This window comes from Crocuta crocuta, unplaced genomic scaffold (assembly GCF_008692635.1).
Source record: "Crocuta crocuta isolate KB4526 unplaced genomic scaffold, BGI_CrCroc_1.0 scaffold87, whole genome shotgun sequence".
Classification (NCBI taxonomy): Eukaryota; Metazoa; Chordata; class Mammalia; order Carnivora; family Hyaenidae; genus Crocuta; species Crocuta crocuta.
The window spans coordinates 6,356,422-6,368,611 of NW_027532166.1; the positions used below are offsets into that span (position 1 = coordinate 6,356,422).

General features: G+C 35.3%; 1 protein-coding gene across 3 annotated transcripts in view; it reads left to right on the forward strand.

Moving 5' to 3' along the window:
- The window catches only part of IGSF11 (immunoglobulin superfamily member 11), a 177,778-nt gene that overhangs the window by 141,176 nt on the left and 24,412 nt on the right, over positions 1 to 12,190 (forward strand). For 2 of the 3 annotated variants that reach the window (XM_077776674.1, XM_077776675.1), the window contains exon 2: positions 10,808 to 10,971. In XM_077776674.1, the coding sequence (XP_077632800.1) occupies positions 10,933 to 10,971 (39 nt within the window). In that variant the 5' untranslated portion in view covers positions 10,808 to 10,932. Of the gene's footprint in view, positions 1 to 10,807; positions 10,972 to 12,190 lie in introns of those variants that run through there. The other variant, XM_077776673.1, reaches the window with a different exon arrangement.

Below are 12,190 nucleotides of genomic sequence, written 5' to 3' on the forward strand. Positions count from 1 at the left end.
GGAATTATTGGATAGTATGGTTAAGTGCATATTTAACTTTGTTAGAAACTGTGAAAATATCCCCAAATATATGTACTTTGCAGTCCTCCAGAAAGGTATGAAAGTTCAAGTTACTCTGCATTCTTGTTCACACTTGGTATTGTCATCTTAACTCCTTGTAGAGATATCGCCTTGTGATTCTAATTTCCCTGTTGACTAATGAAGTTGAATATCTTTTCATGTTCTTATTACCCATTTGTATATTTTCTATGGTGCATTAAAGAAATTGAGCTCTTACTGAATTGTAAGATCTGTGTCTGTATTGTAAATGCAAGTCTTTGATGTGTTTTGAAAGTAATTTCTACCCAAATATGACTGGTATTTTTATTTTCTTAATAATGTTTTCTGAGAACAGTAAATTGTTAATTTTGAAACTCTAATTTATTATTTTTAAAAATAATTCATGCATTTTGTATCCTAAGAAGTATTTTCCTAATTCAGAGTCATGAAGACTTTCTCTTGTGTTTCCTTTCAGAAATTTTATAGTTTTAACTCTTAAACTTTAACTGTTTGATCCATTTTGGGTTAACCTTATAAAGGTGTAAGGTAAAGGTAAATCTAATATTTTTGTATCTGGAGGTCCAGTTTTCTAGCACTATATTTTGAAAAGAGTATTCTTTCCCACTTGACATTTTTGTTGGAAGTAAAATGGCCACATACATGTGGTTCTATTTCTGGATTCTCTGTGAGTCTGATCTTATGACAACGCCACACTATCTTGATCACCTTAGCTTTATAGTATGTTTTAAAATCAGGTTTGGCGAGTCCTCAAACTTTTTTTTTTCCTTTTCAAAATTTGTCTGCTTTAATCTTTGCTTTTACATGTATATTTTAGAAACAGTTTGACTGTTTCTACAAAACAGCTTACTGGAATATTGATTAGAATTGTATCAAATTAGTAGATGACTTCAAGGAGACTTGACAACAGTCGAAGTCTTGATTAATGGTCATGATTTATCTCTTCATTTATTTAGGCCCTTTCATTTCTCTCAGCAAAAGGTTGTTATTTTCACTGTGTAAATAGGTCTTACAGATATTTCATTAAAGTTATCCTTAAGTGTTTTGTCTTTTTGATGCTATTATAAGTGGTATTATTTTAAAATTTTAATTTACAAAATTTCATTGCTACTATATAAAAATGTAGTTGGTATTTGTATATCAACATTGATTTCTGCAACCTTGTTAAACTAATTTATTAAATAGAATTTGTTGCTTTTTCATAGATTTATTAGAATTTTTAATGCAGATGATTGTGTTATATACACATAAATACAATTTTACTTTTTTTCTTTCCAATCTATATGCCTTTTTCTCCTTATCCTTGGCTTAGTAAAGTGACTAGGGCCTCTGTTTTGAACAGACCCAGTGAGATCACACGTCCTTACCTTGTTTCTGATCTTAAGAAGAAAACAACTTTAGCTATTTATAAGAGTTGTTTTTTTTATCATTAATATGATGTTATCTGTTTGTTTGTTTTTTTTTGTAGATGCTTTTTACCAGTTTGTGCAAGTTGCTTCTCTTCCTTGTTTGAAGAGAGTTTTTGTAATGAATATTTTATAATGAATAGACGTTGACTTTTGTCACTTTTTCTGCACCTATCAAAAATTATATATATAGTTTTTATAGTATATTGACATGGTAAGTTATATTGATTTTAAGTATTGAGTGAACTTTGCATTCCTGGGGTAAGTATCATTTTTGTCATGATTAATTATTCTTTCTGTATATTGCTAGATTCAATTTGCTAGTATTTTAAGGACTTTTATGTCTATGTTTAGAAGGGATGTTAGTCTGTAATTTTCTTTGCATGTATTGTCTTTGTTGGATTTTGGTATCAGGGTAATTAATGTTAGCTAGCCTCATAAACTGAATGTTTTTTTTCCCCCCTCTGGAAGAGTTTATAGATAGAATTGGCATTATTTTTTCATTAAATGTTTGGCAGAGTTCACCAGTGAAGATATTTGGTGTTATCTTGGTGGGAGGATTTTGAAATACAAATGAAATTAATTTTCTTTAATGGTCAAAGGCCTCTTCAGGCTGGCTATATCTGTTAGTGGGAACTTTGGTACTTTGTCTCTTTCAGGGAATTTGTTAATTTCATCTGTGTACCAAACATGTTAGCATTAAATTATTTATAATATCCCTTTATGATTCTTTTACTGTCTCTAGAATCTGTGGCTATGTCCCCTCTTTCATACCTGTATCTTATCTTTTTCATTCTTGAACTGTTGAGAGACTTATCAATTTTATTGACCTTCTCAGAGAACCAGCTTTTGATTTCATTGATTTACTCTATTATCATTTTCATTAAATTCTGCTCTTTCTACTTTCCTTCTTTTAACTTGCTTTTGGTTTAATTTAATTTGCTTTTCTTTTTCTACTTTCTAAGGTGAATGCGTAAGTTGAATATAAGCCTTTTATATGAGCATTTAGATGTTATTAGTTTTTCTCTGAGTAGTGTCTGTTTCTCATAAATTTTGACATGTTCCATGTTCATTTTCATGCAATTCAAAATATTTTCTGATTTCCCTTGTAATTTCACCTGTGACATGAAGTCTTAGAAGTGGATTTTCATGAATATTTGATTATTTTCTAAGTTTTTATTGAATTCTAATTTTATTCACATTCTTTGTATGATTTTAATTCTTTAAAATTTTTTTATAGTTTATTTTTGAGACAGAGACAGAACATGAGTGGGGAGGGGCAGAGAGAGAGGGAGACACAATCCGAAGACAGGCTCCAGGCTCTGAGCTGGCTGTCAGCACAGAGCCTGACACAGGGCTTGAAACCACGAACTGTGAGATCATGCCCTGAGCCGAAGTCGGTTGCTTAACCGAGCCATCCAGGCACCCTATGTATGATTTTAATTCTTTTAAATTTGTTAAAGTTTATTTTGTAGCCCAGACTATGGTCTGTCTTGGTGAATGTTCCATGTGTGCTAGAAAATAATGTGTATTCTATGATGTGTATTCTAGAGTGTCTTAGAAATCTCAGTTATGATAAATTCATTGGTAGTATTGTTTAGGCCTTCTGTATTTTACCAATTTTTATGTATTCTATGAATTTCTTCTATGTCATTGTTAATGACTGAAGAGTGTTCCAGTCTCTCAACTATGATTGGTATTTTTCTTTTTCTCCTTTCGGTTCTATCAGTTTTTGCTTCATGTACTCTGAAGCCCTGTTGTTAGGTACATACACAGGACTATTATGTCCTTGATGAATTGATCCCTTCATCATTATTTAATGTCCGTCTTTATTCCTATGTCAGTGACCTCGCTCTTTTCTCTTCACATGCTGCTGCTTTTTCAAACTCTCCACCAAGAAGGAAGGTCCTTCTGGATTTGCCAGGCACCACTGTATTTGGCAATATCTTTGGACAAGGATCTCATGACAGTTACCTCACAAACAACTGTCCAGTCTATAGGTGACTGTTTTGGTCAGGTGCCCATTCCTGGTACAATCACTTGTAGTCAGGATGTGAATGAGATCCTGTGTCACAAGAATCCTGTGTCCTGTTACACACATGGTAACCCATGTGTAAGGAATGGCCTCATTCTGCTTTCCTTGAAGGGAATTATGGCTGTTGTAGCTGTCATAGCATCATGTCCCCTCATAACATTGCAAAACCTGGTTCTGCTTTGTGGCTTGCTTCTTTAAACAGTTAGTTATAATCACATTACTCACTCAGTTTTACAGAAAGGATTGCAGACACAAATGCCTACAGGAGTCAGGCGGGTGTCCTGACTGAGTAAAAGGGGCTATATTGTAGAGTAATAAGGGTGATGGAGATCGCGACAATGTGGAGAACTCATGCTTTGTCTAACAGGCAGCAGTGATCAGTTGTGTGGAATGCAGGCCCAATGTTGTTAACTTTTACAGTTTTTCAAGGTAAGTTGGTAATCTAGAGTTTTGCATTATTGTAAGTGATTCAAAGTATTTAAAAAATTTGAGTCATATAATGTAAGCCAAACAAAATATGTTTGTAAATGATCTGTCACCTTGTCGGGCTGTGGCCACCCCTGTAAAGATAATTACTTGTGGAATAGAATACCTATTTCCAAAGCCATATATGAAGTTAGGAGAGGGCAATAATAATGGGAGACTTACTGTAGAGGATTCTGGTCAAGTGTTAGGAGCTTTTGTTGAGGAAATGTCACCCATAAAATAGATATGGCATGGCATGAAGGGGCCAAATACATAGATGTATATACTTTTTGATTATTTGAAAAGTGATAATGTAGAACATGAGCATTGGTTCAGTACAGGGCTTTGGGGTCCCTCTGTCTCATCTCTGGGGCTTCTCTGAGGAAATCATTTCAATACCCAGTTCTCCTGGCATGCTGTTTGCCCTTAGTATGGTCCTCAAGGAATGTTTGTGGTTGAAAAGGAGAAGGTAATGAGAAGGCACTGTAATAATACCTGAAAGGGAACTATAAAGCCATAGAAATATAGTACGGTAATACCATGACTCATGGACTCTGTAGGAGTATTCAGTGCTTTAGTCAGAAGATAAGGATATATGAGTTTATAGTAGCTTGCCTTTATACACCAACAATCAAGTATATTGTTTGATATGGAATCAAATGAAGTAAAGACTTTCCAGTGATCCTGTAGATTGATTAATACAGATGACCAATGCACAATGAAGCCATCTACATTGATAAAATTTGCCAGATATTTATTCTTCATTTAGTTTAGTACTGTGTTGATGGCCGAAATATAATTTAATGTCAACTAATATAAACATTATTTTTTTAGTTCAGATGACAGTTTAGAAAATTCATGTAATAATAATTATAATGGTAGATTATTTAATGAAAATGTGGGTACAATATAAAGAGAAAGTGATTTGTTTTAAAAAGCACTACAATACTAGGGACTTGTGCTATTCCAAAGTTTCCTTCAGAAAACAAGGAATATGGAATCTTTATTTTTTGAAATTTATTTCAGTCTCCTGGAGCTACAGAACTGAATTTGCATAGGTTAAATGAATTTTATATTAAATTTTTAAAATGCAGGATACAGCACTTATGAAATTGTAGGGGGATCATATAAGCCAATTAGCATTTTGTGACTGTGGATACTGATGTTTTGGGCAACGGGACAACATAGTCCTCCCCAAATACCATCCGATTCTTTTGATGCTTTGCTGACTATATTCCCAGGGGGAAGTGTTCTGGCAGTTGGGCTGATCCTGAAACATGAGTGCATTCTCCCCAGACATCACTGAATACTCTGTTGAAATCTCAGTAGGATTGCTCGGGCCAGTCCTCCTCCTGAACTCCAGCTCTGGTCGGTGTGCAGGCGACATTTCATGTTCTTGGAGTGTGCAGATCACTGTGAAGTGTCCTTTGTCTATCCCTTGGCTGCTATGTAGTGTGGATGATCCCTCTTCAGACTTCTAAGGATTCTTTGCTGCCGGTTTCTTTTCCTCTAACGTGTAATTCTTGGTCTGAGAAAAATGTGCATTTTTTTTTTGGTTTTAAATCTTGAGAAACAGGGGCCTAAAGAAAGAGTATAGACAACTGTTATTTATGATTTCAGCTCCTCAGAGGAAACAGGGCCATGTGCTTTATGTCTTTCTTATTTAATTGCTTAGAGTCATTCAGAATTCATGAGTTGACTTAATTTTTCTTGGGTGAAAGTACTAAGAAAAGATTCAAGCCTGCAAAATGCTGCCAAAACAGCTCTTAAATTATACATTTCTCATGTAAATACTGCAAATTGGAAGGTATTTTAAATGAATTTTTAATCTAATAGTTAGCATTAAAGTTTAAATTCCTGCCTAGAATTTCAAACATGGGAATACATTCTAAAAGGAAATAGGGTTTTTAGTTGTTTTTTTAAATAAAACAGAAAAAAATCATTTAAAATGTGGAAAAATACCCATTTCCCTCCTTCTTATTCTTACTCTTTCTAAGAAATTTTCAGTAGTACTCAATTTAGTCCATGTGTTAAATAGGAATTTTGAGGCCGTTCCAGTGTAACTTTGTCATTCCGATCTCTTTATATTTATTCAAGATCCAGTTCTTCTTTTCCTACATGAAAACATAAGCAGATTACACAATTTTTCTGGTCACTCTGAGTTTAGAAATAAAGCAAAACAAGAAAAATCTCAATTTATATACAGAAATATATGTGTAGTTTCTAGAATGCTGGTGGTCCATCCCCTAGGAAGTCAGAGGTCTACCCCCAGCTTCCTTCTAGTGAAGTTTCTTCAGACAGCCTGCTAGGACAGCATCTAAAATGACCCTGCACCAGCTCTTTTTGTGTTCATCTCTGATTCACTGGAAACTCTCAGATGTCCTTGGCCCTGACACATCCCAGGAATGTAGGCCCTGTTGTTGAGTAGGATTGGGGTGGGACTTAAGTGCACCAGGCTCTAACAAGGAAGCTTCCTTAGAGTCTCTTCACAGATGTTCACTTCTGATCCATTTATTCTTTGTGTACTTGTAAAAGTTAGGTAGCCTGTTTTCAGCCATTTTCTTTGTGTAAGTCCTTTAAGATAGTTTGTCTTAAAACATGCTTTGGTATCTGATATCTTAATATGTGATATTTTACGGTCTTGGATGACTTTCTGTTCCATAGAGAATTCTGGTAGCTAGAGAGCATAACAGCCTTTTTATGTTAAATGTTCCAATCTATAAGAGACTGTGAGTAGAAGAGATATATTTACAAATAAATTGAGTTTCCGTCGCTCAGTATCAGTTTTATTGCTAAGGAAGTATCTCTTCACTCTCATCTTAATATAAGCGATAACATCATTTGTTTTCTCAGATGTGATCTGTGGAAGAGTTTGGTATAGTAGAAAACATACCGTATTTAAAGTCGGAAGACACAGGTCCTAATCTTAAGACCTTTGGCAAGTTTCTCTTTGGACCCTACTGTGGTCTCTTACATGGAAACTGGAGGAAATAAGTTAGATCAATTCAGTAACATGTGTTTGCTGAGTTCTTAATTATGTGCTTAAAGTAATGGAGTTCTCAGTGGACCTTCAAGTATACTGGTGAAGATATGGTAAGGAATGAAATGAAATGAGTATGAATACTAATGAAAGTATGATGACAAGTTTGGATAGTGTTTGGAATGAGAGGAACATTGCTTTATGAGATCCTGACTTAGACTGGCGTTGGTGGGGGGAGGGGTCAAGAAAGGCTCTTTTGTGAAAAGTAACACATGAGCTGATAAGAAGGATGAGTAGGAGGTTACTAAGTAAAGGATTGGGTGTGGATGAAATGAATGTGTGTGTGTGTGTGTGCACGTGTGTGTATGCATGTATGTGTGTACATGCACATATGTTTGTAAATAGTGCTAACCGTGGGCTTGGCATATGGTCCGTGTTGTATATAGTATATGTTAATAGCAATAGTCGTAGTGGTGGCTGTCATCAACAGCTGTCAGCATCTGTTACTACCCTTATTATCATACCCTTTTGATGAGGATGTGATAGAGCATTTAGCCCTGTTTTACAGAGGAAGCAACTGAATCAGAGATGAAATGATTTACGTGGGGCCACACAGCTAAGCAGATGAAAGTGCCAGATTTCAAACTAGATCTCTGCACCTTCAAAGTCAGACTTTTCTTATCTCAAATATTTCTTCAATAGCCATGTCCATACTTGAGATTTCAGAGTTAATCTTCTGTAACATGTGAAGTAGATGAAGTCAGTCTTCCATAGCTTCCACCAGCCCAGCGGCTTGCTCTCTGCCAGCAGACCTACTCCCGTCCCCTAAGCTCCCATCCTGTCCTATGGGTTTACTCTTCCTTTACTTAACTCCTAACCTATTTTGGTAGTTTTTTCCATCAACACCTTTCTCTTTTATTCTTAGTTTATGTTGGCCATTTTTTTCTTTTTAAAATTTGTGTGAAAGATTGTGTGAGTTCAACTTGAAATTCATGAATTAAAAGTGGAAGGTACACATTATTCTGTATAGTTTAAAGGGGCCACATTTGGTTTATCTATACAATGGACTACTACACAGCAACGAGAAAGAATGAAATCTGGCCATTTGTAGTAACGTGGGTGGAACTCAAGGGTGTTATGCTAAGTGAAATAAGTCAGGCAGAGAAGGACAGATACTATATGTTTTCACTTATAAGTGGAACAGGAGAAACTTAACAGAGGACCATGGGAGAGGAGAAGGGGAAAAAATAGTTGGGGAGAGGGAGGGAGGCAGGCAAACCATGAGAGACTCTTGAGTACTGAGAACAAACTAAGGGCTGATGGGGGAATCTTGAATACTGAGAACAAACTAAGGGCTGATGGGGGAAGGGGAGAAGGGAAGGCGGGTGATGGGCATGGAGGAGGGCACTTGTTAGGATGAGCACTGGGTGTTATGGAAACCAACTTGACAATAAACTATGAAAGCAAAAAATATTAGATTTGCCACTGATATATGATTGTTTCATGAATTTTAAAAAGTATATAAAAAATAAATAAAGGGGCCACATTCCCTTCACTTCTTGGAGTATTACCTGAAGAAGGAAGGAATGCAGGTTTTGTTGCTAGTTTGGATTCTACACTTATTCTTAAAACCATGTAACAAATATATTCCCCTAGCCCACTTCTACCTGAGAAGGTAGCTTAATCCCCTGTTCATTGATGTTCCATGATCAACCTCCCCTGTCAACCTCTTGAGGTTCTTTCAGTTTTCCTTTTTAAAACTGAGACTTTCCATAATATTATTTTACTTAGGGACTTTTCCTGATGTTATCAACTGGTTTGTATCCTATCACAGATGGCTTGTTTTTTGAAACATTTTATCCTGCAAATGTAACTCCTGAGAACATCACCAGACTATATGTGAAGAACATGGAGTTCTATAGAAAAGGTGTTATGTAGATTTATTTTGTTAAACTAATTGTAATCATAACAAAATGTTACTGTGCTACTTTTTTGGAGACTTGAGAGAATATCACTTCAAAGTAAAACAGTTTGAAATACTGCCATGGTCTTAATGTATTTTTCGTGATTAGAATAGCGTCTCTGTTGGACCTCCCTAGACTATTTTAATCTCCTCTTAGCCCCATACTGTTCTATAGTTCCAGGGGCACAGACATTCTTTTTTTTTTTTTTTTAATATTTTTATTTATTTCTAGGAGAGAGAGAGCGTGAGCAGGGGAGGGTCAGAGAGAGACGGAGATGCAGACTCTGAAATAGGCTCCAGGCTCTGAGCTGGCAGTCAGCACAGAGCCCGACGCGGGGCTCGAACCCACGAACCGCGAGATCATGACCTAAGCGAAAGTCGGACGCTTAATCGACTAAGCCACCCAGGCGACAGACATTCTTTTTAGAAGAGATAACAGTTTATTTTCACCTCCCAGGATTTGACTCTGGTAGATTACTATTTTCTTTGCTGAATTTTAACAGTTGTTATTGAGGTATAATATATATTCCACAAAATTCACACATTTAACATATAAAATTCAGTTATTTTTAAAAAATTTATAGAGTTGTACAACCATCATAACAATCCAGTTTTGGAAGTTTTCCATCATCCTAGAAAGTTCCATATAACCTATGGGTCATACAGTGTGTGGTCTTTTGTATATGGCTTTTTCCACTTAGCAAAATGTTTTTGAGAAGCTCATCCATGTTATGTCAGTATCTTGTGGTTTTTTTTTATTCCTGAGTAGTATTTCATTGTGTGGATATACCACATTTTATCCACCAACCAGTTGATAGGATATTTGGGGATGTGATATTAGTGATATTAGTAATTAGTACCAATTAGTAATTGGTAATGCTACCGTGAACATACATGGTCTTTGTGTGACATATATTTTCACTTTACTTGGGTAGATTCCTAGGGTGGAAGTGCTGGGTTGTATAATAAGCTTATGGTAAACATTTTAAGAAACTGAAACTATTTTCCCCAGTGGCTGTATTATGTTATAGTCCCACCAGCAGTGGACGAGGATTCTAGTTTCTCTACATTTTTGTAAGCACTTGGTTTTGTCTTGATGATAGCCATTCCAGTGGCTGTGTAATGGTATCTTATTGGGATTTTAATATGCAGTTTCCAGATGAGTAATAATGTTGAGCATCTTTCCATGTGCTTATTACTTTTTGAAATAAATGTTTATTAAAGTATTTTATGGTTTTTAAAATTTAGTTGTCTTTTCATTATTGAGTTGTAATAGTTCCATATATATTCTGTTATTGGATTCCTTTATCAGATATGCGAATTACAGATTTTTTTCCCTTGGCTTTTTATTTTCATAACTAAATCTTTTGAAGTAGATGTTTTAAAAATTTTAACAAAATCCAAGTTTGTAATTGTCATCTTTTATGATTTATGGTACTGGTGACATATCTAACACCTCTTTGACTAACCCACAGTCACAAAGATTTTCTCCTATGTTTATTTCTAGAAGTTTTAGTTAGTTGTTATGTTTAGATCTGTGATGCTTTTTGAGTTGATTTTTGTGTATTCTGTGAGAATAATAATAATAGTGCGAATTCTCCAAATTTGTTCGAACCTTATCAGTCAGCTTCTCCCATGTCTTTGAATCTGGCCAAATATCTGATAGTGTCTTACAAAATAAAGTAAGTAGCTGGAATCTTTTCATTTGTGGTTTCTAAGAGATAAAAGGATGAACTGTTTTTATTATTTCAAGTCCGTGACTGGTCAGAAGTTGTTTCATAAGACTATTATGTCAGTGTGTTTGCATTACTGATAATGTAAAACACACAAGCGTTTTCCTGAAGAGGTTTGGTCTGTCAGGAAAGGGCAGGCACCTAACCTTCCTGTTCTTCCCTCTGCAGGTGTTGCTGCTTCCCTGGAAGTGTCTGAGAGCCCTGGGAGTATCCAAGTAGCCCGGGGCCAGACGGCAGTCCTGCCCTGTACCTTCACTACCAGCGCGGCCCTCATTAACCTCAATGTCATTTGGATGGTCATTCCTCTCTCCAATGCTAACCAACCTGAGCAGGTAGTTATTTTCCACTCCCTGCTCCCTCTCAAATACTAATCTTTTCAGAAGAGGTGGGTAAGAAAGCATCCCGAGTGATATTTGATTTCTAGGATAAGATGGCATGTTCAGTGTGCCTCTACTGTTTTAAATCCTATTCCTGTGGTAGTAGTCAACTATCAGAAGAGATTATCTTCTTTTTTTTTTTTTTTTTAAATANGTTTTTTTTTTAACTAACAGATGTCGGAGAATCCTTCTGAGATTTTTAAGTAGGAACCTGGAATTTTATCAAAAGGTGTTGCTGATAGGAAATACCAAGACAGAAAAAGTAAAGTATACTTTGACAGGAAGGGACTAACTGTAACACAGGTGGATGAGAGTATGTTTTAGAGATAGTGATAATGTTAAGGAAGTAGCATTAGATAGTAGTACTTGATTTATTTGTCTAATTTCACAGGTGTTTTAAAATAAATACAGCCAGGAATACTAGCCAGTTTCAAAGAGACTCAAATTAAGGTACACAAAAATAGAAGCTACTACCTAATAAACTGTGTCAATTACAGGTAAAAGACCCATAATTTGTATTACCCATTGTTGAAAATAATGCTCAGAAAGTTAATGAATTGTAACCACAATTACATATTTATTCTCAAACATAATTTATTTCTGTTATGAAGCTTTTCTGCTTCAGTAAACTTATAACTACCTAAAAATACGTGATAAGCTAAATTTTCTGATATGAATTCAAATATCTGTACTTAGAAGCTTCTTTTGTTTCTTCAAACCATGGAATTTTTATAATTAATTAGACTGAGCCTCTGAGGTCATTTTGTTCAACCTTATCATTTTCAAAGGCCAAGAAAGACCTGAATGTTGTTACCCAAATATTTACAGACAGAACTGAAATAGAAGCAAGTTTCTCATTCTTAGCATACGAGGCTTTTGAGTCCTCTCCCCTGAATAGTTAACTTTGACAATGCAAATTGACATAAGAATAGCAATCATGAATCTGCATCTCTTCTTCCCTCTTATGACTCATTTATATTCAGGCTGTAACTATGATCTGTTATCTTGTGACCCGGTAAGCATGAGAATGGCAGTGCTAATTTTTTAAACTTTTTATTTTGGAATGAATTATTTGAATAAAAATATTTATGAGCTAATAGTAAGATTGCACTAAAAACATCTTCTATATTCTGATGAGTTAGACAAGGAAATGGTGTTACTCTAATTTGATTCT